The following is a 23,152-nucleotide window of genomic DNA, read 5'->3' as shown; positions in this document are numbered from 1 at the left end:
GCTGGCGCTGATTACCCAGTATCCTCTTCAGGCCGTGACTAAAGGCGAAGACACATTTCCAACATGGCGCTCCCGGTTCCGAAAACGATGTTTCAGCATATGCTGAAAGAAGGTGCAAAGGTAGTTGTTCTTTTTATGTGTACACTAGAACACATTCCTGTTGTCAGTTTTTGGCCTGCAGGTGATTGCTAATAATAAGTGGTGTGTAGTCCATATTGCATTGGTCGAAGAGCTCACACGTGCGCACCGTGCCCTGTACTTGATTGTCAAACTTAGACTCATCGCCAAGGAAAGTTCTCAATCCGGTGATGGTTTTCTTAATTTCTTTGTGTCTTTGAAATAATTTCTTTATTGTTGGCAAAGAAATTTATATTAGGCAAAGGAAGCAATCATTGAGAGGGGGAGATCGTATTCGGAAAATTAATGCACTATTTTAATTTATGAACTTACAAAATCTTGTACATTAATTTGGTCTATCTCATTCTGTGTGTTATCACAATCACAGCATGGGATTTGGTTCATCTTGCCCACGGAGCTAGTCATACAATAAAGTTGGTTACTCTTCTCAAACCAGCTGTCAATAATTTTCAATTTTTTTTAAAATGTCTGCTGGTATGTACTCTTTTCTCTGTAATTTACATTGCTCTCTGGACATTGAAGATCAACTTTGTTAGACATCCTGTTTTCTGTTGAGATAATTTTGTGGGCTTTTTACCTTACTGTATAAATAAATACATTAAATTAAGTAAAGAAATGAGTACATAATAAAATAGTAAATAAATGAGTGGTCAATAAATAAATAAATGAATAAATAAATTAATAAGTAAACATCAAAGGCAATATTATTAGTACTTCTTGTTTACAGTGCATGGTTATTATTTTTTACAGCATTATTCAGGTCTTGATGAAGCGGTTTTCAGAAACATCACAGCTTGTAGACATCTTACACAAATAACAAGATCTTCCTTAGGACCAAATGGTAAACAAATAATATAAATGTCAACTTACCACTGACAATTATTGTCAGTGGTAAGTTTTGGTTGAACTGCATCGTAACTGCGTCGTTTTCAATGTGGTTGCACCTTCTGTTTGCATGACACTGATCGAGCCTGTTGACAAAACTGGGTCAATTTGAAAACGCTGCCAAAAGTGGAGCGTTTCCAAAATGATATGGTTTCATCTGCTGTGTAAACAGCAAAACCACATCGATTTGAATACAGTTACTATTTTGGTGCGAAATTTTCATTGTTCAATTCAAAATAGTGAATTTAGCATGTAGTGCAGTGCTTCATTATATACCATCATGGCTTTGATTTTCTTGCGCAAACGGTTTCTTGTAAACACTTTCAAACCGCATTGATTTTGATGCTGTTTTGAAGTCATGAAACTTCGTCGATGTGAAACCATGTTCATGTAAACGCTGCCTTAGCCTTAACCCTTTCCATCTTAAGGGGACCCCCACTGATTAATAAAATCATCTGGCGTTAAGATAAAATCTGTAAGTGTCACTCTTGGGAGTGAAAGTGTTAACTAATCTTTCCCACCCAATGGGGCCCTCATTGAGGGTATAATCAAGTAATTACACTGACACAAAGCGCGGGAAAATGTGCACGGACAAGCCACAATTGGTTTTGGTTTTGGTTTTGGTTTCACTACTGATTGGTTGAAAAAGTGGCGCGAGAACTTTGAACCAATCACTGCGTGGAGTAATGAAAGACCAAAGTAATTCGCTAATTACTTTTGACACTCAATTGAAAACTGCCCTAACAGACATCCCTGAAGACAGAGTTTTTTTTCTGAGTATTTTACAGAAACATTGCTGTGTTGTACCTTTTTTGTGTTTTGTTATTACCATTAATTTTATTGTTTTGTTGCAAAATAAACATACTACACTTGCTGAAAATGGGGACAATTTAACAAGCGCCAAGCCTCGAAATAAGCGCCAACCTTGAATAACTGCCCACCCTCAAGGTCCAAAAATGTAATAAGCGCCCAGGGCAGTTAAACAAATAAATACGATATGTATGATTGTGATACTGAATTTTATTTCACAGGCATGAACAAAATGGTTGTTAATCATTTAGAAAAGCTATTTGTCACAAATGATGCTGCGACGATAATCAAGGAATTAGAGGTATGGAAAATGAATTCTGTGTATATTAGAAAAAAAATCATGAAAAAAAATAATGTCTTTCTACAGCAGCCCTCATTTACACAGCACCTTTTCCTTTTTCTAGAACAAAACTAAGAACTAGTTGGAAAAAAGTTAAGCAGAGATTCAGGTTGAATTTGGTGTGCTAAATTCAAGTAGTTTTGAGTAAAACCTGCAAAATTTCAGGAAATGTAACATTATGGTGCTCTCACTCTCCAATTGCATTTTATGATAACAAGACGCCCTTTAAGGGTTTACTCGGCATACCATGTTGCGCAGAAATAGGTTGATACATTTTGGGAGGGTTGCAAGCAAACTAGAAGGATTGAATAGACTTCAGCAATGCTTTATTTTGGAATTCAAATGTGGAAAGCTGATTCATAACAATGAATAACATATTGGTACAGTACAGTAATTTTGTGAACTCTCCACATAGGGCTGTTCTGAGTTAATTTACAATATGATGAAGAACAACTACCGTAAAAGTGCATGAATAAGTCGCACCTTTTTTTTTTCGAAAGTCAAATAAAAAATCGGGGGTGCGGCTTATCTATGGAAACACCTGAGGCTGGAGTTTTCTAAGGTTCAATTAATATTCATAAAAACTTCTCAAGATGTCACTGAATAAACATATTAACAAACTGAAAGCATTTTGTTGTTGATCATTGCCTTTTTCACGAGTGGTGGGTCCTAAAGGAGCCGTTTCTATCTTGAAGCGTTCACACTTTACTTGAACAACTGAACACCAACCTACAGGCAATCTCCATTCCTCCACAAAGCTGTTTGCTATGGTCACTTCGACACATATCTGTCGCCACGTGTGAGAAAATACCAAGATATTCGCGAGTTCTCGCGAGGTAAATTGCCGACCGTTTCATTGTGATGCCCAGACTCCTCTCTACTAAGCACTCATGCGAATCATTTCAATCGCCTTCAAATATTTAACTTCATGGAGCTGCTTGAAAAAAATAATCCCATGGAAAGAGCATTTTAAGTTTTTATTTTATAGTAAAGTCACAAGATAAAGGTATGAAAGGTGAAATGTTGCTGTGGAAAGACTTAATTGATATGAAAGCTCAAACAACCACGGTGTCAGTGTTTTGAAACCATAGTTGTTTGTCCTTGTTTGTTTACTAACAGAACTTCATTGGAACTTCAAAGTTTGTTGTCTCCATTTTTTTTTCGAAATTCAAGCTTCCAAATTGAGGGTGTGGCTTATCTATGGGTGCGGCTTATACATGGACTTTTATGGTAGTTACTATATGATGAATAAGATGAACATTGCTTACTGTTTACAAATAAATTCAATGGTTGATCCAGCTATAGGAGTAGTTTGATTTGGTACAGATACTGTAGTTGGATCAGAAATAATGCGAACGTACTGGATTCCGTGTGTTAGGGGTAGGGTTGGTGAGCTATCACATAAGGGTTGTCAGAATACTATGGGGCGGATCAACTCTTTTATGATTTTGCTTTAGTCTTATGATTGTGTTCCAGGTGCAACACCCAGCTGCTAAGATGCTAGTGTTGGCATCACAAATGCAGGAACAAGAGGTTTGTTTAATCGTTGTAAAGTTGTGTCCAACTGAAATTTTAAATTGTCAGAATGTGACCTGGATGTCTCGTACATGAGAAAGTTGGGTACAAGTGTTCAAAATTAATGGCATCAGCAGATGACTCAAATCAATTTAACTCTTGTTAATTAGCAGTTTTAACAACAGCAGACAAGATTAGCAGGAATATTGGTAGAACATTGTGCTTCAGCAGAACTTTAGAGGAAAAGCTAACTTGATGTCAAATATTATTTTGCATGTCATGTGCTACTTGCACATTATGGTTGGCTGGGTTATGGTTGGCTGGTGTGACAATTAATAATTATTAGCTTTCCCTTTTGCTGTACAAGATGGTGTGATGGGATTGCCATACTGGTATTAAGTTTATTTATTGCGCCTGTTATTTGAATTTCAGATTGGAGATGGGACAAATTTTGTTTTAGTCTTTGCTGGTGCGCTCCTGGATGCAGCTGAAGAACTACTAAGAATGGTAAACAGTTGCAAAAATGTAGATAATTGCATGTGCAATGTGACACTAGTAGAGACACATCTGTGGGATCTTAGACTGTTGAAAAGGTTTTTATGGTGGTTGCATTTTGGAGCTACAAGCATTTCTTTTGAGCATTGTTTTAAAGCCAAAAAAATGCAATTTAGGATTCTAGGGTGCCTGTTTTGTAGGCATGTGTCCTTATGTTATAGTAAGTTGTTAATTTGCTTGTCTTCAACTGCATATAGCATGTGATTCAAAATGAGATTATCATAATTAAATAGAAGAAACACATGTGTACTGGGCTATCACGCAAAAGTTGCGCCATCTGGGGCTCACATTTTATTGGCAATCTGAGGCTTTCTTTCGTCAGTGACCAATTAGAATACTTGGTTTGTTACCTTTTTTTGCACTGAATAGACCATTTTACAGTTGTGTGCTTAGTTACGTTACGTGGCCTATGAAGGAAAGTGAGGCTAGAGTTGACCCTGTTTTGATAGAAACCTCACTGTTTTTCTTTTGTAAATTTCAACTATGAGAACAACACCATTAAACAAAAGGAGGGAGGTCTGTATTATAACAAGGCCAACTCCATCCTTACTTTTCTTTACTTCTCTTTGCCAATCAGAATGGATATATATTTGTATTATTATTAACTTCTAGCCTGATCTTTGAATCATGGCATATAGCATGCTTTTTTGATTGTACCCTTGGCTGTTAAATTGATCACACTGGAAAGGGTGAAGGGTAGAGAATCAAATTAGAAACGTAAAGAGAAGACAATTATTAGAGTAATTATTATGGAACTGATTAATAATTCATCATGGGAAAACAAAAGAAATGTCTTATTAATTAATCAGTACCTGTAAGTCTGATACAGATTTCTCTTCATGTACATAAACACAATTCTTTCGATTTCCCTGTTAAGATGTCTTAAATCACCAAAAATTAATTACCTAATATGCTGACGTTTAATAAGTCATTATACTGTATTTGCGTCAGATCTGTATCACATTTACAAGGCTTTGCCTTGAGTTGTAAACATATAATATGGAACCGCCGTTCATACTGCATAATATTACATACTGTAAATTAGAATAGGAATGAAACTACTGTATTTTTGTGGTGAAAGTAAAATGACTTTGATCAACAGGGTCTGTCTCCTCCTGAAGTCATTGAAGGATATGAAAAAGCTTGCAAGAAGGCTTTGGATACTTTACCAGGTACTACATGTATCTTAGTATTTTCTCCAACTTTCGGACCTTGCTCTCAGAGTACTCTCTCACATTTAGCTGAATTGGAATGTCCATACAATGTTGGCATGGACTTCTGTAACTTCCAACTGTTAGTAGAGTGCACCAGAGAAATGTGTGGAAGGTCATGGTTTCATATTCCAATCAAACTAAAACCCAAGAGGTGCTTTCGATTAAGGATGTTCGCGCCCATTGCCACTGTGCATCCTTACAGCGCACGCAAATTCACATGCCATGTCATGCATCGAGCGCGCACGCTAAGTACTAAAATGAACAATGATAGGGTAGATGGCCATCGCTATAGCTTTGCTTGGATTTAATGATCTTGGATGTTCGGTGACCCTTACTTTTCTTTTCAGAAACAGATTTAATTTACAATTATCTCCACATTGTCCAAAAATGAACAAAAAAATCAATGTGGGAAGTTAAAAAAATTTCACGATTTCTGACCTTGGGACATGGAATCCTGCCATCTTGCGGCTGCAAGGGTCATGAAACTATGGTCGCTAGATGCGAACTTGTTCCTCAAGGAACCTCAACAGTTAAAGAAATTCACTTGATGGGTCCACTTAAACAAAGTTTGGTAGAGAACATTTCACTGCAAAGATGTACCGGTAATTGCAATATTTTTGCCGGGCTTACAGACACTGTGGCCTTATTCGCTAAAGAAGCCGGTTTTTCTCAGATTTATGGTGTTCGTCCGGGCAAGTTCTCTCCAAAACGAAGTCGTGACCCCCCATTTTTTACATTTCTGACATCACTAACTCATCATCTTTCAATGGTAAAATTTGCAGAAAAAAATCAATGTTAGAAAATTTTCGTGTGAACGTCCTTAAGCCAAAATTTCTGGAAATTTTGGGCTGAAGTCAAATGGAAAAGTCTGCTTTGGTTCAATATTTGGGACCACCTCCAGAGGTGGTCCTCTTTGACCAGTCAGTCCAGTCCGACCAAACGTGCCATTCCATTTGTAACCAAAATTTTGGTTTGGTTTGAAATTGCCTTTTGATGAAAAATGTTGTTCCATTTTTCCTTGGTTAGTTCCACTGGTCTCCCATCTGATGGTCAGGCATGATGGAAAGCACCCAAGGTCTTAAAGTGACTGACCAATCATGCCTCAACACCTGCCTCATTGTCACTGGTTGACGAGGTTAATGCTTTGCCCCTTGAGTGTAAGGCTAGGTTGTTCCCATTTTTTAGCCACAGGAAAACCTATGAAAGTGTTACCTTAAAATAGGTTTACCTGTTGGCCTTGAGGAGTAGCATTGCCTCTGGTTAAAAAAAAGCGGGTTTTGGGTCAAAACCTGGAGGAAGCTTTGCATCTAATCTAGCAAGCCAAATGACAAGTTTCAGAAAATGTATCTAGGTGACTCAAAGGATCCCTTCCTCTTTTTTGAGCACAGCACCCTGCCTCAGTTTCATTAGCATAATCTACTGAGTGAAAAGTAAGCGTAGTAATTCGCTTACTCCACTGCAATTTTACAGTCAAATAAGGCAGCTCACATGCAGTGGATGTCCATTTCACATAAAAAAAGCCTGTCGAAAGGTATTAATTTAGTGCGGACGGCTTTCACAGTAATGATGAATTCAGTTCCAAAATAAGAAAACCATTGCCAAGCATACCGGTAACTGGTCACAAAACCGTGTGACAAACTACGTATATACACAAACAACTGAGATTTTGTAAATTTTGCTCAAAATCACATGCTCAAGCTTATCAAGCTGTTTTATAAGTCTTATGTGGCATAAAAGAACCTACACATGTAAACTGTCCCAAACATTGCTTACAAGAGCATTTGTTGTGGATACATGTACTGCAATCCAATATAAATTATGGCATCAAGAGTTCAGTTATGTGTGATGAAAAAGACAACAATGGCAAGAAAACTTGCCAATGATGTGTGTTGTTGGCTTGACAGGCGATGTCAAGTGATTGTTGAAATATGTCAGAATCTGTCAACATGGCAGGCCTTTTTCAGTTTTAAAAATAGCTAGGCAGTGAGGCATGAAAAATGAAAAAAAAAAGGTAAGAGGGAAACTAACCATTGTCATTAAGTGGTTAGCTTTTGTAATTTTGTCTCCTTTGGCCATGGCTAAGTGAAGTTGTTTGCTTAACACACTTCATTGAAAAAGCATCATAAAGGTAAACCTTTCTCACCTTCTAATAACAGCCTCATATGGCTCCCGTAGTTCTGTCTCCGTTCTCTTTGCCTTCGTATTTCTCTTTCTCATTGCTTCTTTGTCGCCTAAATGCTCTATTCCTTGCCTTTTCTACCTCGTAGCGCTCTTTGTAGTAATTTTCTTTGTTCATCCTCGCTCTATTTCTTTCAGCCTCATGGCTTTCTTCAGTACAATTTTCTCTTCTTTTCCTTCCTCTTCTTCTCTCAGCCTCATGGGTTTCTTCGCTAACATTTTCTCTTCTCTGTCTGCGGCTTCTCTCAGCCTCGGGGCTTTCTTCGTTGAAATTTCGCCTTCTCTCTCTAGCCTGCAACCGCTCTCTTTGGTGATCTTCTTTGTTTCCTCTTTTTCAGTTTAGTGTTGCTCTCTGCCTCTCTCTTTCCCGGTGTTCTTCGCTCAAACAATGTCTTCTGCACGTCAGGTTTACTCTCCTATTCATTGTGTTTTGTTTTATTCAAATGAGTTTAATTGTTTCGCTAAATTTGACCTTAATAGTAAAAACTCTTTTTCAAGAGTGATGAAGGTCAGTGGGATAAACACAGGCTGCAAGAAATTTGCCTATCCGCACCTCAAAGCTGCATTTGCGAGACTCCCCTCCCTTCCTTTTCGTAGTATCCCATCCCCCTCCCCCAGAGTCTGTACAGACAGACAGATGGACGCACGCTCGGTCAATCACGTGACAACCAACCAAAGAAGGTTGACCATATATTCTCTTTAGTATGGGGTTCTGCCTTTGGCCGCCTCGTGGCCTGGAGCCCCGTTATCAAGAATATAATTTTTTTTTTATTTCATAAAAATTTGAATAAATATTTTAGTACATGTAATAAAATTATTTATTAGTTTTTGTATTGGTTTGTCTTCCTTTTCAAGACTTAACCTGCTCAAGTTTAAAAGACCTAAGAGATAGTGATGAAGTTGCCAAAGCACTCAAAACTGCCATAGGTAGTAAACAGGTATGTGTATTTATGTCTGTCCAACTTAGCCATGGAGCACCTGTTTGTGACCATATAAATTCCTCCCACTTGGGATAATCTTGATACATGCGTGAGAACGTTGTCTAAAAAATGTCATTTCCCGTTACTGTAATAATTTGCGATTACTCTAAGTCACTTGGCATGGAAAATGTGAGTCCACATTTCAAGAATAAAATTGATGAGAATGGTGTGGATATTTAGAGATAAAATTGAAAATTGCCAGGTGTTCTTGTCATCCTCATATCCTCAAATTTGACCATTTTCACGTCATTGTCAAGACGAGAACGGCAAAGAAATGTATCAAAATGTAAAATGCACGTGCAGAGCGTGCAAAAGTATCGTTTTTGCTAATTAGACCTATTGTTTTGTGGCGTTCTCGTAGCCGTCGTCGTCCTTGCTTATGGTCCCTATTGTCTAACTGCAAGTAAATCAATTTGACATTGAGTTTCTGAACAAAAACAGCTCAGGAAATCTCTCACACCCCATTCATGGTGGGGCATAATGTGTCAAATAAGGAAAATGACAATTGCTCTGATGACCATTGTAAAGCTTTTTATTGGTGGTGTGACATCAGGAAGTATTTTTGGGTGCACAAAGGAAGCATTTAGCTTTTGGTAAATGCCTTTTAGTTATCTGTTTGTCTGTAGCGTTTCATGCTGAGTGTCAAGTCTCTTGATCTTTGCTTTCAGTATGGAAATGAAGACTTCCTTTCAGAGCTTATAACAAAAGCATGTGGTGAGTGGAACTCTTGCTTCTTCATTGGATCACAAGCATTGGTCTGCAACCTTTAAACTTTAATATGTTATTTCATTGGTTCTGTATTGTTTTAGGACAAGGTTCTATTATTTTTGTTTTCTGTGAGGTCTTGCAAATGGTTAGATCGACCCTATGACAGGAATATTTTGTTTCATGCTTCTCACTTAGTCAAGAATCAGTAAGAGGAATGAGACTTTTTGAAAACATTCCCCTGCGTTTTGCTATGAATGTAAAATTTTAGGCATGGGCTGTGTGGTAGTGTCAAGATATTTATTAAAACTATTTTCGATGTTTAATTTTTCCTTATTTCTGTCGTCAGTCTCCATACTTCCTGAAAAAACCCCATTTAACGTGGACAATGTCAGAGTGGCAAAGATCTTGGTAAGTTTCATCTTTTGTGCTGTAAAGTGACAGTGTCAAGACAGTTAAAACATATAGTCACTTCTCCACTTTCCAAGTTACCAGTGAACTAAAAATGAATAAAAAAGGATAACTGGATACCAAAATGCAGTCAAAAAACAATGTCCGGGTTTTGTACTGTTTATGTGGTTGGAAAGATATGCTAATTACATGTACATGCCTATTTTCCTTGGAAGTTCTAAGCATTCAGCTGTGCCTCAGCTTGTCGTTACTAAACCAAAACGAAACCTGAGTCATTGGGGCAGTGGTAAAAAAATGCTAGGCTTACTCCACGCTAATGGCTGCTGGCATGTTAGTGGTTTTTTGCAACGTATTTGTTGATGCATGGTTTGGGTATTTGTCTGTCAGGGTGCTGGAATTCACAGTTCAGAGGTGATACAAGGAATGGTATTCAAGCGAGAGGTAGAAGGTGATGTTAAGTCCCTCAGAGATGCGAAGATTGTTGCATTTTCTTGTCCTTTGGATTCACTGGCAACAGAAACCAAGGTAAGTTTATTGATGGGACTGAAGACGTAAGACAAGAGGTGTTGCCATGGCTAATACCTTCACCTTTAGCAGCAGTTTTGTAATGGGAGAAATGTGAAAATGACTTTTCCCTGGTTAAAGAACATCAAGTAGCCAAAGTCTTTTTGATGGAAAAAGTTATTATGAGTTAGTTTGGATGAATGATCAATGCTTTTACAAACCTCTTTGAATGAAAACAGAGGTTAGGTAAGTTGCACATGAACCTCTGGGACTCACACTTCCCACAATCTAGTAGCATTAAGTGATGGAGAACATTACTACTCTCCCTGCTTTATATTGCTGCTACCCATTTGCACACTTAAGTGGAGAGAGAGACTATGTGGCGCAAAGTTTCTTGTCCAAGAACACAGCATGGCTTGAGAGTCAGCTAGGGAGTCAGGTGCATGAAGCCCTTCACCTTGGTGACCCCTTAAATGAACAGATGAGGTGTGAAATAATTATTGTTCATTTTGCAACTAGGGTTCAATTATTTCATGCATGTCTAGCATGAAGACGTTTTCTCATCTTAAAGTGTTTCACCCATTCGCTGATCAGGCGTCCCAGGATGCTGGCAGTTGGCGAGTAAAATCATTTGGCATTAAACAGAGAAAAGTCTGTCAAGTCTCACCTCCAGGAGTCAATGGTTTAAGTGTGGTAATAATCAAGTCCTTAATCACTCACTGAAAAGCTATGTCCCATAAGCCGTTTGATGCCTGAACCGGCCAGACTTAGTATTTTACTCTGTCTAATGCCAGACGATTTTACTCGTCAATGGGGAACCCCTGGGAGTCAATGGGTTAAAGGTATACTAGTCTGTGAGATGCACAGTAATCACAGGCAGTAATATTAAAGCAAATGTTTACCTTGGTGATGAACACACAGGTGTATTTCTTGATGATGATTTGCTACTATTTGATTTTTCAGGGAACAGTTCTCATCAGAAATGCAGAGGAACTAAAAAGCTTCAGTAAGGGAGAAGAAGAACAGCTAGAAAAAGTTGGTAGAATTATATATAGTCCTATTTATTTTAAAGCACTAGTAATAGTAATCTCCACAGTTGTCCCCGACTTTGAATTCTGTGATTCGCTTAGGGCCCGTTTACATGGAGGGAGGGTGTCTCAGCTAACCAAGCAGCCGTGGGAGAGCCAACTTTTCATACGTTTCTTTAGAAAACGCATTGAAGCGTTTACATGCTAGGTAGGGTAATCCGCCTTCCTGGGGCACTCTGTTTACTTGCTCGAGGCACCTTTCTAGCCTTTTGCCATGTAAACGGGTAGAGCCAAGTTACCCCAGCTAACTAAGACCCAACTAAGGTGAGAAGACGGCGAAAACATGGCAGCGCAGAATTAACATCTTGGGGAGTTGTTTCGTCGTTATCACTTACCAGTGACATTTTCTAAGTGAAATGACAAATAAGGTGCAAAATAGTTTCCTTAGACACTGAAAAGCAGATGCTAGCAGAACAAAATGCCAAAACGTTAATTTTGTCTACCATCTTGTCTGTTGCGCTTGGTGGCCCACTCAAACGATAACCCACTAGCCATCTGGGATCTGGCTTAGGTGAGTTCATGTAAATTAAAGACGGGGTATGCCTTAATCCTCCTAGGTGGGTTGCTCGGTCATGTAAACAGGCGGTAACCGGTCGTTTCGCCAACGTGTCAGTTATTAGCCAACGACCTGGGGCCGGTTGCTCGAAGGCCGGTTAGCACTAACCGTTGGTTAAGAGGTATCATAACCTATACGTTTCCATGGTATTTAACGCTGGTTAGCGCTAACCATACTTCGAGCAACCCGGGCCTGTTCGCCAACGTATGAAGTCGGTTTGCCAACGTCTAACAGGGAGCTTAAGCAACGACAACGGCGACGGCAGCGAGAACGTCACGAATTTGCATATTTAGTGGGTAAAAACAATAGCTTTGCACGCCCTGCACGTGCGTTTTTCACTTTTGTCCATTTCTTTGCCGTCGTCAGCCAAACAACAACGTGAAATAGCCAAGTTTTTGGTTTTATGAAGAACGTCAGCACTTGAGGATAAATTTTCATTTTCTCTCCTAAAATGGAGTGCCGTTCCGACTGGTGTCATCTTTGAGGAAATACCACACCCTTGTCATATTAAAAACGTTGAAATAGTCACGAAGCGATTAAAATAACGCAAATTTATATTTTGAGATGTCGTTCTCGTTGCCGTCGCCGTTGTCGTTGCTTAAGCTCCCTAATGTCAGTTCGCCAACGTCCAAAATACTTTGTGAAATAGATCTGAAATGTATTTACAAATTACCAAAAGAAGATAATGTGACCTTTGATCCAAGATGAATTGTTTGATTCGGCTTGAAAATGTTCGTTTCACTCTCCCCAATCTCTCTCTCACCCTCTCTCTCTCTCCCACGCCATCGACGGCTTTATTTGGGAGCCTATTCTGAGGACGACGCGGTGTATAAGTACATCAGAAAGTTAATGGCCCTTCCGTTCCTGCCTCACCGCCAGATCAGCCCTATGTTCCTTCGTCTGCAAGTTGAAGCACAAACAGAGCCCCTTCAGAACCTCGTCGCCTACATCAGACGACAGTGGATTGAAAGCGCGGTGTTCCTTCCAAAAAACAGGAGCGTGTACCAGCAGGCCATCAGAACGAACAACGACATCGAGGGAAGGCACAATGCTCAGAATCGTCGTGCGAGCGGGCAGTGTGGATTACTTCTGTACTCCTTAATCGAGCTCCTGGACAGAGAGGCGAGACTTATAGCCGTCACCATCACGCTTGTGTGCGATGAAAAACTGAAGCGGGTCCAGCGGAAGCAGTATCGAAACCTGCAGGCGAGGCTATTCGACAACTGGGAGAAGTACGAGAGGAAAGAGAAGACCGCCGCACAGTTGCTGAAAACGTGCTCACATCTCAACGGACCCACTCGTGGAAACTGAAGAAGTCAGTAAAAATCACAACCAAAAAACGGCTCCTTTAGGAGCCACCAAGTTTGCAAAAGTATATGACCAGCAACAAACTATCAATAAAGATACCTAATAAAATTTGAGGGGGGATTGGGGCGCATTGAAAGGTTCAATAACAAATATGGCGGTTCACATCAACAATCCCTCTCATGAAGTGAATTGCAAGTTATCTAATTGACAATCATTTTCAACGAAAAAGGTGTTTTTGGACGTTGGCGAACTGACATATAAGCGTTGGCGAACTGACATTAGACGTTGGCGAACCGACTTCATACGTTGGCGAACAGGTCGTTGGCGAACTGAAACGTTGGCGAAACGACCGGTATTCCAACAGGCCCTTACTCATGAAACCATTTCCAGACCAAAGTCTTCTCAATCTTGTCCCCAGAGCCCAAGTGTCTTTTGGTTGATTGGCTATGCGTAAACTACCGAGTGTAAAATAGTTCGTAATTTATGAATATGGCACAAAAATCTCCAGCTAAACTTGTAAACACGAAGATTCTTGGAGTTCCCGAAATTGATTATTCCAGAGTTCGTGTGTTAGTGCCCAAAGTTTCTGACTTAAATTTGGAATACCTGGCCACCTATTTACATGTGAGTAGTATGTATTACTACGTATGTCAGTCTTCAAAGGAGGTCGCTGCAAGTTCCTCTGTAAATTTTCAGCCTTTCTTCTTCTTCAGCAAATCAAGTCCATTGTTGACGCTGGTGTGAACTGCATTGTAACGGGAGGAAAGGTAGCCGAGATGGCTCTGCACTTTTGTAACAAGTTTAACATTTTAGTAGTTAGGTAAGTTTCATCTTCTTTTTAAGTAAGAGCTTTTGTTGGTGATTGTGTGACTTTTAATTGAGTGCCTTAATCCAAAACTCAAGCGATCATTCTGACCAGTCACAGGCAGGTGTGGATAATAAAATTAACAAATCTTACCTCCAAAAGTATTCACTCATGTGGTTCTGAGTTCATTGAAACGAATCCGACTTTACATTTGCCTTTGAATATTTGGCTGAGAATGTGCTGTTTGGAGGGTAAGGGTTTAAGTGCACCCAAGAACTTACTTTTGAATAATTGCTATAATTTTCAGGCTCAACTCGAAGTTTGACTTGAGGAGACTTTGTCGATCAGTCGGTGCAACGATTCTTCCAAAATTTGTAAGTACCTTTTGTGATTTAGCAATGTCGCAAATCCAACGAAGTTTTAAAATAGCCGTTTCTGTGTTTTGAAATGTAATTTAATATAGTTAAATAAAATTTAACATAGTTAACGACTAGGAGCTAGTCTGGTCAGTAGTGTTTTGCAGGCGGTTGTTAGTGTCTTGGCCGTCTGGTAGCGTTGTTCAGCGTTTTGGTGCGTTCTGTAGCGTTTGTTGTAGTTACATGGTTCACGACCGGGAGCTAGTCCGGTCAGTAGCGTTTTGCAGGCGTTTGTTAGCGTTGTTATGCGTTTTTGTAGCGTTTGCAGCACTCTTTAGGTTGGGGGAGCCCTGGGGCTGACATGGTTCAGCGGTATTCCTGCGTAGTGCATGCGTTGTCCAATGTGCTTGCAGCGTGTTTGTTGCTCTGTTGGCGTGGCGTTGTGAGTCGGTTTAGGAGTTTATTGGTTCTCGGCGTTCCCTCCCTCTCCCCCCCTTTCTTTCTTTTTTTTTTGTGCTCTTTTTTTTTTGTGTGTTATTATTATTATTATTATTATTATTATTATTATTATTCCACTGAGCTATCTGGCTCAAGTGTGACGGGTGCCTTAGGGGGGCCTGGCGCGGGGGGCTCGTGGCTTGGTTGCGGGTTGGGCAGGCCAGTCGGGTGTTCTAGCGCCTTGGGGATGTGACTGCGGTTGCAGCCCCCAGGCTTCCTGGGCACCTACCCTCCACTGGCGACGTGGGCGTTAAACATAGTTAACAACAGAGGTACTGTACTGATGGCAGACAGTGGTTAGTTTGGCGAGACAAACGTTGTTGAAAAGATGTATTTTTTTATGATGACGTGGGGATTCTTGGAAAAATCCGAGTGCTTCTCTCCGGGAGTCAGAGAGGTTTCTGATGTTTCTGATGACCTTTTTCCAAAATGGCCGGCATTTAAGTATTCGTTTGTTTTTATTGAAATTAGCCTTTGATGCCTCGTTCTTAAGCTTAAAACCAGAAACCCATAAGGGTTGAAACGTGTAACGACCCCTTGTGTGCTGGGAAACAAGCTTCTGAATATCCAATTTGCAAAGTACCATATTTGGAACAACAAGAGCGAGGGGTTTCCAAATATGGTACTTAGCACTGAAACATTCAACCAATCAGTTCGCACTGAATATTCGGAAGCTGTAAACGTGCGTTACACTGCGTTACACGTTTCAACCCTTATGGGTTTCTGTTAAAACTCAAAAGACTATTTTATCGTAAACGAGGCATCGTGGTCTAATTTGAATAAAAACAAAAGAATATCGAACTGACGGCCATTTTGGAAAAAGGTGTTTTGGAGATATGAAAGAGCTAGACCACAAACCCTTCCATTCTCCCATTGTTTTCCTTTTTTGTATGACTGGTACGGGCTTCCTTCTTTTGTGGAGGCTCTTGACTGATCTTTAGGGTTTTTCCAGCCATGTGGGGTTTTGGGGCTTCCATTAGTTGAAACCCTCGATATTCCGGCCATACGGCTAATCTTTGCTAACCGATGCAGGTTGACCTCTAAGGTCCTATTATTGTTCAGTAGTGTAGCAGCTCGCTTGGTATTGTAAGCAGCTTCTATTGTTTTTAAGTATGTCATTGTTTCAATTGTTTAGTCTTTTGTTTGGGGCTAGGCTAGCGAGCCAATGCCATTATACGTTACGACAGCTGCTACATGTACATCATCCTTATGGCTTCTTTATACCCATCTTGTCATTTTCTTTAACGTATTCATACAGCTGAATTGTGGTCATTATCACTACCCCCCCCCCCTCCCCCGGGGAAAGTTGGATGAAAATCAACAGCTTCTCATGGATGCTCCAACTGCACCTTTTGGTGCTGCGTGAAAGTAATGAGAGGGAATTTCGTGGAATGTCACGTATCGTTTTAGTCGTAATTTTAAGTGTCAAGAAACAATCCTTCTTTGAGCAGTTTTCAATAAGTCACCACAGACATATAATCCAATAACCGATCACGACTCGTAGAAAATGAATGCTGCCGGTGCAAAGCATCGGAAAATTAAAGTAAAAACCATAGTTAGCACTGAAAACTGCCATATGGATTGTTTGCTTCTCCAGACTACCCCTACTTCAGAAGAGATTGGTCGTTGCGATGAAATTAAGGTTTCAGAAATTGGAGGCACTTCTGTCACGATTTTCAAGCAAGGTACTGTATGAAAAGAAGTTGCATTTAACCTTGAAACCCACGTTCTCTTTCGTTTTAAAACGGACCAAGGCTACTGCTGGTCATTTGAGCATGGAACGGCACGTCAAATATAACGAGATGGGATAAGCAATCCACGGATTAGTCTATCTCGTTCAAGTCTTTAACTTTAAGAAAAGTATCCTTTAACTGACGTTTTACAAGAATAAACGATTAAAAACCTTAAATTTGGTCATTACATTTTGTTGTTTCGCAGAGTATGGCAAAGACGTGCTAACATGTGTGCCGCCCTTTAGTACGAATACTTTTCCTCATCTAACCAAAAATATTATTTTATGGCGGTACTGTCGCCCTTGTCGTGGCTTAACAAAGGGGTTGATAAGATCCCTTGCACTAACAAATGTAAAGCTCTCCTGGCCCTCCATCCTTACAATTTGTAACCATCCTCAATTTGATTGGAGAGGTTGCCGCTCCATCCAGGAACTCGCTATTGCATATTACTGAAAACTTGAACCTTCTTGTTTGTCCGGGCTATAATCTTTAAGTAAAGTGATTGAGGAAACAAATTGGACCGCTACAGTCACCACCTTGCACTCAGTGTCGGGCTCCAAATGCAGTTTCACGTCATTGTTTTGCGTGTACCTATTAAGTTTCTTCGCAACACGATGATAAATGGATGGCAAAGGGCAATTTCGGCTTCAAAATGATCATTTTCCGAGAAAGGACTGGGGCGAGTTCCAAAGCGACGCCTTCTTAACCGAAGAAGAGTTATTATGATTGCACTTAAGAACATTCGCCCGAAAATCTTCTCACATTTAAATTTGTTTCATTTCTCGCCTGAAGTTAGGTCAAAAATAGCTTATTCCAAAAATGAAAAAAAAAAAAATTGGGGGGTCACCGACTTTGTTAAGGAGAAAAAGGCAAGGGAAAAATGCCCTAATTTCGATAGATGGGTCATCATAACGAGTTGCAGCCATCTTAAGCCCCGGTCAGGCAAGCAAGCGGTTGCAAAAGACGTTATTGGTGGCAAAGTTTAAAAATATTCATTTGATCCAACAAAATGTTGTTTGGCCAAGAAAGACGGCAAAACGGTCAAAGATGTTCTTTCAACATACTTATGACTCGAAAACGACGAAGGCTAATCATACTTGCGCGCGTCTTAAAGTAATTTCAGTGCGTGTGCTCGTCTCCAATAGAGTTTTAGTTGTTGTAAAGTCTTTTGTCGATTTGGGAATCGACAATGTTATAAATCATAATCTACTCTTAAATAAGTTGGAATCTGCAGGTGTATCCGGCTCTGCGTTTCATTGGTTTAAAAGCTACCTTGATAATCGTAGACAATATGTAACTTGCAACTCAACAGAATCAAAATCTTTAGCACTTCGACACGGGGTCCCACAAGGGTCCGTCTTAGGACCAACTCTCTTCTGCGCACATTATAAGGATGTCACATCAGCAGTGAAACACTGAAGTTGTACTTTGTTTGCTGGCGATACTGAAATCCATGACAGTGATGGAGATATCAACAAAGCATCTAATTGTGTTAATGGAGATCTTGACAACATTAGCTCATGGTTATCAAGTAATCAGATGGTTGTACACCCAGGAAAATCAGAAGTCATGAAGATTGGAACTCAAACAAGTCTCAAAAACTCTAATGATTTAAATATCTTTATTCACGATCATCGTCTCAAGGAAGTTACAAACTATAAATATCTTAGTGTCTACGTCGATAGTACCTTGGCTTGGAAAGAGCATCTTTCATATTTGCAAAAAAGAACGTATCCAAAAATCCGTCTTATAAACAGACTTTCTAGTTTCCTGACTAGAAGCGTTCTATTGAAGATCTATAAACAAGCGATGCTACCAATCTTTGATTACGGATGTTCTGTTTGGATGGAATGTTCAAATTCAATGATAGACAGTCTAGAAAGGCTCCAAAATCAGGTTATGCGTACCATACTCAAAGCTAACAGGACTTCATGCACTCAGAGTATGAGACCTAAATTGGGACTCTTAACATTAAAAAATGGAAGGCGTTTTCTGAGATTTCAGTTGGTTTATAAAATCATCAACGACTATAACTGTCCAAACCAACTAAAAGGCTATTTACCTCGGCGATCAAGTCTGCACGGGAGAGATCTCAGAGACAACAATACGCTACATTTACCAAAAGCAAATACAACAGTTGGACAAAAAACTTTTCAATATGCTGCAGCAAAGGATTGGAACAATTTACCAAAATCTATGAGATCAATTACAACCTTTTCATCATTCAAAGCAACCTTATATAGTTTTTTGCTAAAATCGGACAAATTAAGTCATAGATGCACGGTAAATTAAATACTGTATTTCTTATTGCTATCATTTTTTATTGTTAAGATAATATTTTAAATAGTTGATTTTGATTGTATGTGATATGATTGTATTTTACCCTTTAGTTTCAGAAATATTATATTCTGCTCGTGTATTAATACCAGTTTGTTTTTAACAAATTGATACAGTTTTATCGGTTTAAATAAAGTTATTATTATTATTATTATTATTATTATTATTATATGGCTTTTTTTTTTCAGAGAGGGAAGAAACAGCCGTATCCACTATAGTAATCCGTGGTTCAACAGAGAACATTATGGACGATATTGAGCGTGCTGTTGATGATGGTGTGAACACATTTAAAGCCCTGACTCGTGATGACCGGTTTGTTCCTGGCGCCGGTGCTACGGAAATCGAGCTTGCAAAGCTAATATCCACCTATGGAGAGGTATAGCTTAAATTGGTATTCCACCAGCTACCTTAGAAAATTCTGGAGACTGCATGCATTCAGATGTAAAACTCGCAAAGAACCATTGTTTTTGCCGAGTTAACTTTTTGCTTTTAGAAAAGTGTCTCCAGGGTTCCAAGAAGTATTTTGTAAAAGTAGTTTGTCAGTCTGAATGTCATCTTTTTGTAATGAAAAAATAAAGACCTCACTACGTCTTTTAATATGAATTACACTTGTCTGATGCTCACTGGTTTAGTCCCTTACTGTCATTTATGATCTCCCATACTTGCATTGCTATTTTTCGCCAGACCTGCGCCGGTCTTGAACAGTACGCTATCCAGAAATTCGCTGAGTCCCTAGAAGTCATCCCCAGGACACTCGCGGAAAATGCTGGAGTTAAGGCCACAGAACTCATATCCAAACTCTACGCCGCTCACCAGGGTGGAGACAAGAATGCTGGCTTTGATAACGAGGTACGTATTAAAAAAAAAAAAAGGTATAAATGATGCGATCCTGGATTGAATCAAGCGCACTGTTGGGAGTGACTAAGGAACGTTAGTTCGTAGTCTGCCCGGGCTTTCGTTTTCAGGCCGTATTTTAAATTCATTTTTACAGTTCCAACGCTCGGCAAACTTCCCTCTGGCTTATGCTTTTTTTTCGCTTGCGTGGTCTCATTTGTCTTACTGTAAAAGTCCGCCTAAAAGTTGCATTTGTTGGATGCACAGACTACAATAGCGGACTTCGTTCTCCACTCTTTTCGAGCAATGTGTATACTTCGTTAACGTCCCACAGGTTATTTATTAGCGAGTTAAACGGGCTATGTCGCGCAAAATGATATAATTTCATAACATCCAAAATGCCCAAAAAGTAGAATGAAATGTTGCAATAACCACTTAAAACAGTCGAACATGATAAAAGAAATACAGCAAAAGGAAAGAGCAGCATGGATGGACAAGATTGAAACGGATTGCATTTAAGTAATTTTGAAAAAAGTCGGCCCGACGTTTTTCAAGTTTATGGCGAATCGCCTTGATAAAGGTCGTTTTTGCTCCGAATCATCTTGTTTCTGCTGTAACAATTTTATCAGTAACGGAATTCCACATTACCATTTTCGAGTTTTAAACTCGCGATTAACTAAAGATTTCCCCTAAACACCCTAAAATAACGTGACATAGCCCCTTTCAGCTCTCTAAAGTATTTCACGATGATTTTGTCTTGTTTATGTCGTACAAAATGGGCGAATTATCTTGTAACCGGATTGTAACGTACTTGATTTGAGGTAAAGAAAAAGAGGAAAGATTCACTGTTGGTTCTCCGCGTTGTCGTCAAGATTTAGTCATTTAAAGTTGTTTGACGAGTACGGGAGAGAAATGTGCAAAGATCATTTTCCCCGGCTTTTGTGGGGACAAACAAAAAGTATTATGGTATTTTCCGAAGTGGCTACAACTGAAGGCGGCACTTTCTCTTCAGTTGTTTGAAGACCACGAGTGATGATGATCGATCCCGCCGGCGTTAAACACAGCACCTGGACCAAGTGTTGACCGAGGAGTCAAGACATGTTGTCGTCCGATCTCACCTCACTTGAAAGTATTGAAAAACCGACACCATGCACTGCTAACTGCTCTCCGCGTACACTACATTGTCTGTTGCTTGTTGTTAGGGAAGCGGTGCTGCTGTAAAAGACGCAGTGAAGGCTGGAATCTTGGACTTGTATATCGTGAAATACTGGGCGCTCAAGTTCGCCACAGATGCGGCTGTTACAGTTCTAAGAGTTGATCAGGTGAGGACACGCGGGTTCGGGCGTGATCTATATACTCTAATCGATTAATCTGGTCGAGTAAATCTAGAGACGCACATGCAGTTAGAGACCCGAGGAAAAAGAGAAATCGTGTGAGTTCAAGTTATCCACGGGTAAATGGATGAAAAAGGAAACTGTCTTTTATATATTGCGCACGCCTTGCACTGGCTTCACCAATCTTTGCGTTTGCGTTATTCGGACTTGCATGTGCTTCGCAAAAGAGCAGTTTATGTTGTATTTACTTTGTTATGCTTATATTTTATATTTGTTTCAGATTATTATGTCCAAACCTGCCGGGGGACCAAAACCCAAAGATAATCCAAACTGGGACGAAGATTGAGATTCAGTCTTTCATAGAGAGACCCTTTCAGCGCCGAAGCCGTATAAAGTCAAGTCAGGACATTGATTTAAGCCCCGAATTTACCTTCAAGCTTTCCGGACTCTTAGAATATTGAAATTATCGTGATCGCTTAATTCCTTAACGCAGTGTTTCATTAGAGCGGTTTTCAATTGAGTGTCGAAAGTAATTAGTGAATTACTTTGGTTTATGATTACTTCACTCAGTGATTGTTTCAAAGTTCTCTCGCCATTTTTTCAACCAATCAGAAGTGAAACCAAAACCAATCGTGACTCGCGCCTTCACATTTTTCCGCGCTTTGTGTCGGCTACGTGTAATTACTTCGAGTTTTGATTGGTTTACTGGTTTGTCTCCGTCCTTTTTGATTGGCCAAAGTAATTACTTTGGTTTTGGTTTTACGACACTTAATTGAAAACTGCTCTAAGTTAAAACGCATTTATTAGTATTTCTACCTTTATTAGCCATGGAAGGATTCCTAAAACCCCACGATGCCGGTGCAATGCTCTACAACCTGAGCTATCAAGCCACACATACAGTTGGGAGCAGGTCAATTTGTTGGGCTCATTTGTTCCCGTGAAAGGACTCAATGAGTGAAAGCAGTGTATATATATTTGAAGTACGGGAACAAATGAAGCTCGTTTCATCCCGACCAAGGGACTCCTCGTGATTGCTTTGTTAAGACTAACCACGAACATTGTATTTTCACAAGTAACTGTCAACTTTATTGGGAACAAATGAGCCCAACAAATTGACCTGCTCCCAACTGTATCTGTGGCTTCATAGCACAGTTGGTAGAGCATTGCACCGGAAACGCAGAGGTCATCGGTTCGAATCCCGTTTAAGTTTTCAGGTTTCTATAAGAGACAGTTACCTAAATTGTCCAGTTAAGTGCGTGGATAACTTCTACATTCCATTGTCTGACATTGTTTCTTAAAATAGCTAGTGATCTTTTCTTCTTAAGAGCATAAATTAATAAGTTGACCTTTCAAACCCTTTCCGTGAAGGATTAGATTTCCCTCTAAAATAGTCGGTCTTTAACTACAGGCCCCAGGTATTCAAACGATGGCCTAATTGGTTTAGCTATGACTTATCCACCTTTTGAACAACTGGGGCCAGTTGTATAAAGTATTAAATACTGAAAACTCTGTATGGCTAAAATTCAAATCAGTAAAAGTAGACCACCCCAAGGAAATTATGCCAAAAACGGTCCATTTGATTCGCTTCGTGGAAAGATTTTATCTGGACTACTGCTTTTGAATAGTAAGCGTTGTTAGACACTGACAACGGTATATTCGTCGGACCTTCTGGTTGGCCCGGTCTTGTAATTAATTGCTTCAGTCTCTGACCTCGAGCTTTAACTTGGCCATCGCAATAGTTACCGTCCTTCTCGCACCTAGTTGCACTTAAAGGCGTACTGCAATTGAACAATTTATTCTCATATTGGAGTAAAACAAGTCGCCATGACTTCTTCGTTTTGCCCAACACCGAGCTCAACAGAATCTGACCCGAATCTGCTGAAGGTAAGTCACAACTGCCACACCACATATACATGTTGCACACTGAACTGACGGCCATGCATGCGTCTGTGTAGTGATGGGGTCACGCACTCCGTGATAGGTTCGTCCTTGGTCACGTGGGGTCTGTATGAGCGATAGGTTCCTCAAAGAACATTTCATCCAACAAGGCAAAGCAAGGATTACACAC

General features: G+C 39.8%; 2 protein-coding genes across 4 annotated transcripts in view; one reads left to right on the top strand and one right to left on the bottom strand.

The window, feature by feature from the left end:
- The first annotated feature begins 23 nt into the window (after window positions 1-23).
- Window positions 24-22,640, top strand: LOC137997113 (T-complex protein 1 subunit theta-like). Its single transcript, XM_068842899.1, has 18 exons — window positions 24-120; window positions 889-979; window positions 2,055-2,134; window positions 3,650-3,706; window positions 4,121-4,195; window positions 5,346-5,415; window positions 8,491-8,573; window positions 9,284-9,329; window positions 9,670-9,731; window positions 10,119-10,256; window positions 11,199-11,270; window positions 13,901-14,007; window positions 14,300-14,366; window positions 16,444-16,531; window positions 19,105-19,292; window positions 19,601-19,765; window positions 20,953-21,072; window positions 21,365-22,640. The coding sequence occupies exons 1-18, from the start codon at window positions 64-66 to the stop codon at window positions 21,428-21,430; spliced, it is 1,632 nt and encodes a 543-aa protein (XP_068699000.1). The 5' UTR covers window positions 24-63; the 3' UTR covers window positions 21,431-22,640.
- Window positions 22,641-22,864: 224 nt separating this feature from the next.
- The window catches only part of LOC137997111 (uncharacterized), a 24,710-nt gene continuing 24,422 nt past the window's right edge, over window positions 22,865-23,152 (bottom strand). For 2 of the 3 annotated variants that reach the window (XM_068842896.1, XM_068842898.1), the window contains one exon: window positions 22,941-23,152. This exon is cut by the window's right edge and continues 34 nt beyond it. In XM_068842896.1, coding sequence (XP_068698997.1) covers window positions 23,078-23,152 — 75 coding nt within the window. In that variant the 3' untranslated portion in view covers window positions 22,941-23,077. The other variant, XM_068842897.1, reaches the window with a different exon arrangement.

This window comes from Montipora foliosa, chromosome 3 (genome assembly GCF_036669935.1).
Source record: "Montipora foliosa isolate CH-2021 chromosome 3, ASM3666993v2, whole genome shotgun sequence".
Classification (NCBI taxonomy): Eukaryota; Metazoa; Cnidaria; class Anthozoa; order Scleractinia; family Acroporidae; genus Montipora; species Montipora foliosa.
This window is presented reverse-complemented; position numbering and strand designations above follow the sequence as displayed.

Coding starts and splice junctions, on each gene's coding strand:
- LOC137997113 (XM_068842899.1), top strand. CDS start 64: ATGGCGCTCCCGGTTCCGAAAACGATGTTTCAGCATATGCTGAAAGAA. Junction 980..2,054: donor ATCTTCCTTAGGACCAAATG/GTAAACAAATAA, acceptor TTTATTTCACAG/GCATGAACAAAATGGTTGTT. Junction 14,367..16,443: donor CAACGATTCTTCCAAAATTT/GTAAGTACCTTT, acceptor TTGCTTCTCCAG/ACTACCCCTACTTCAGAAGA.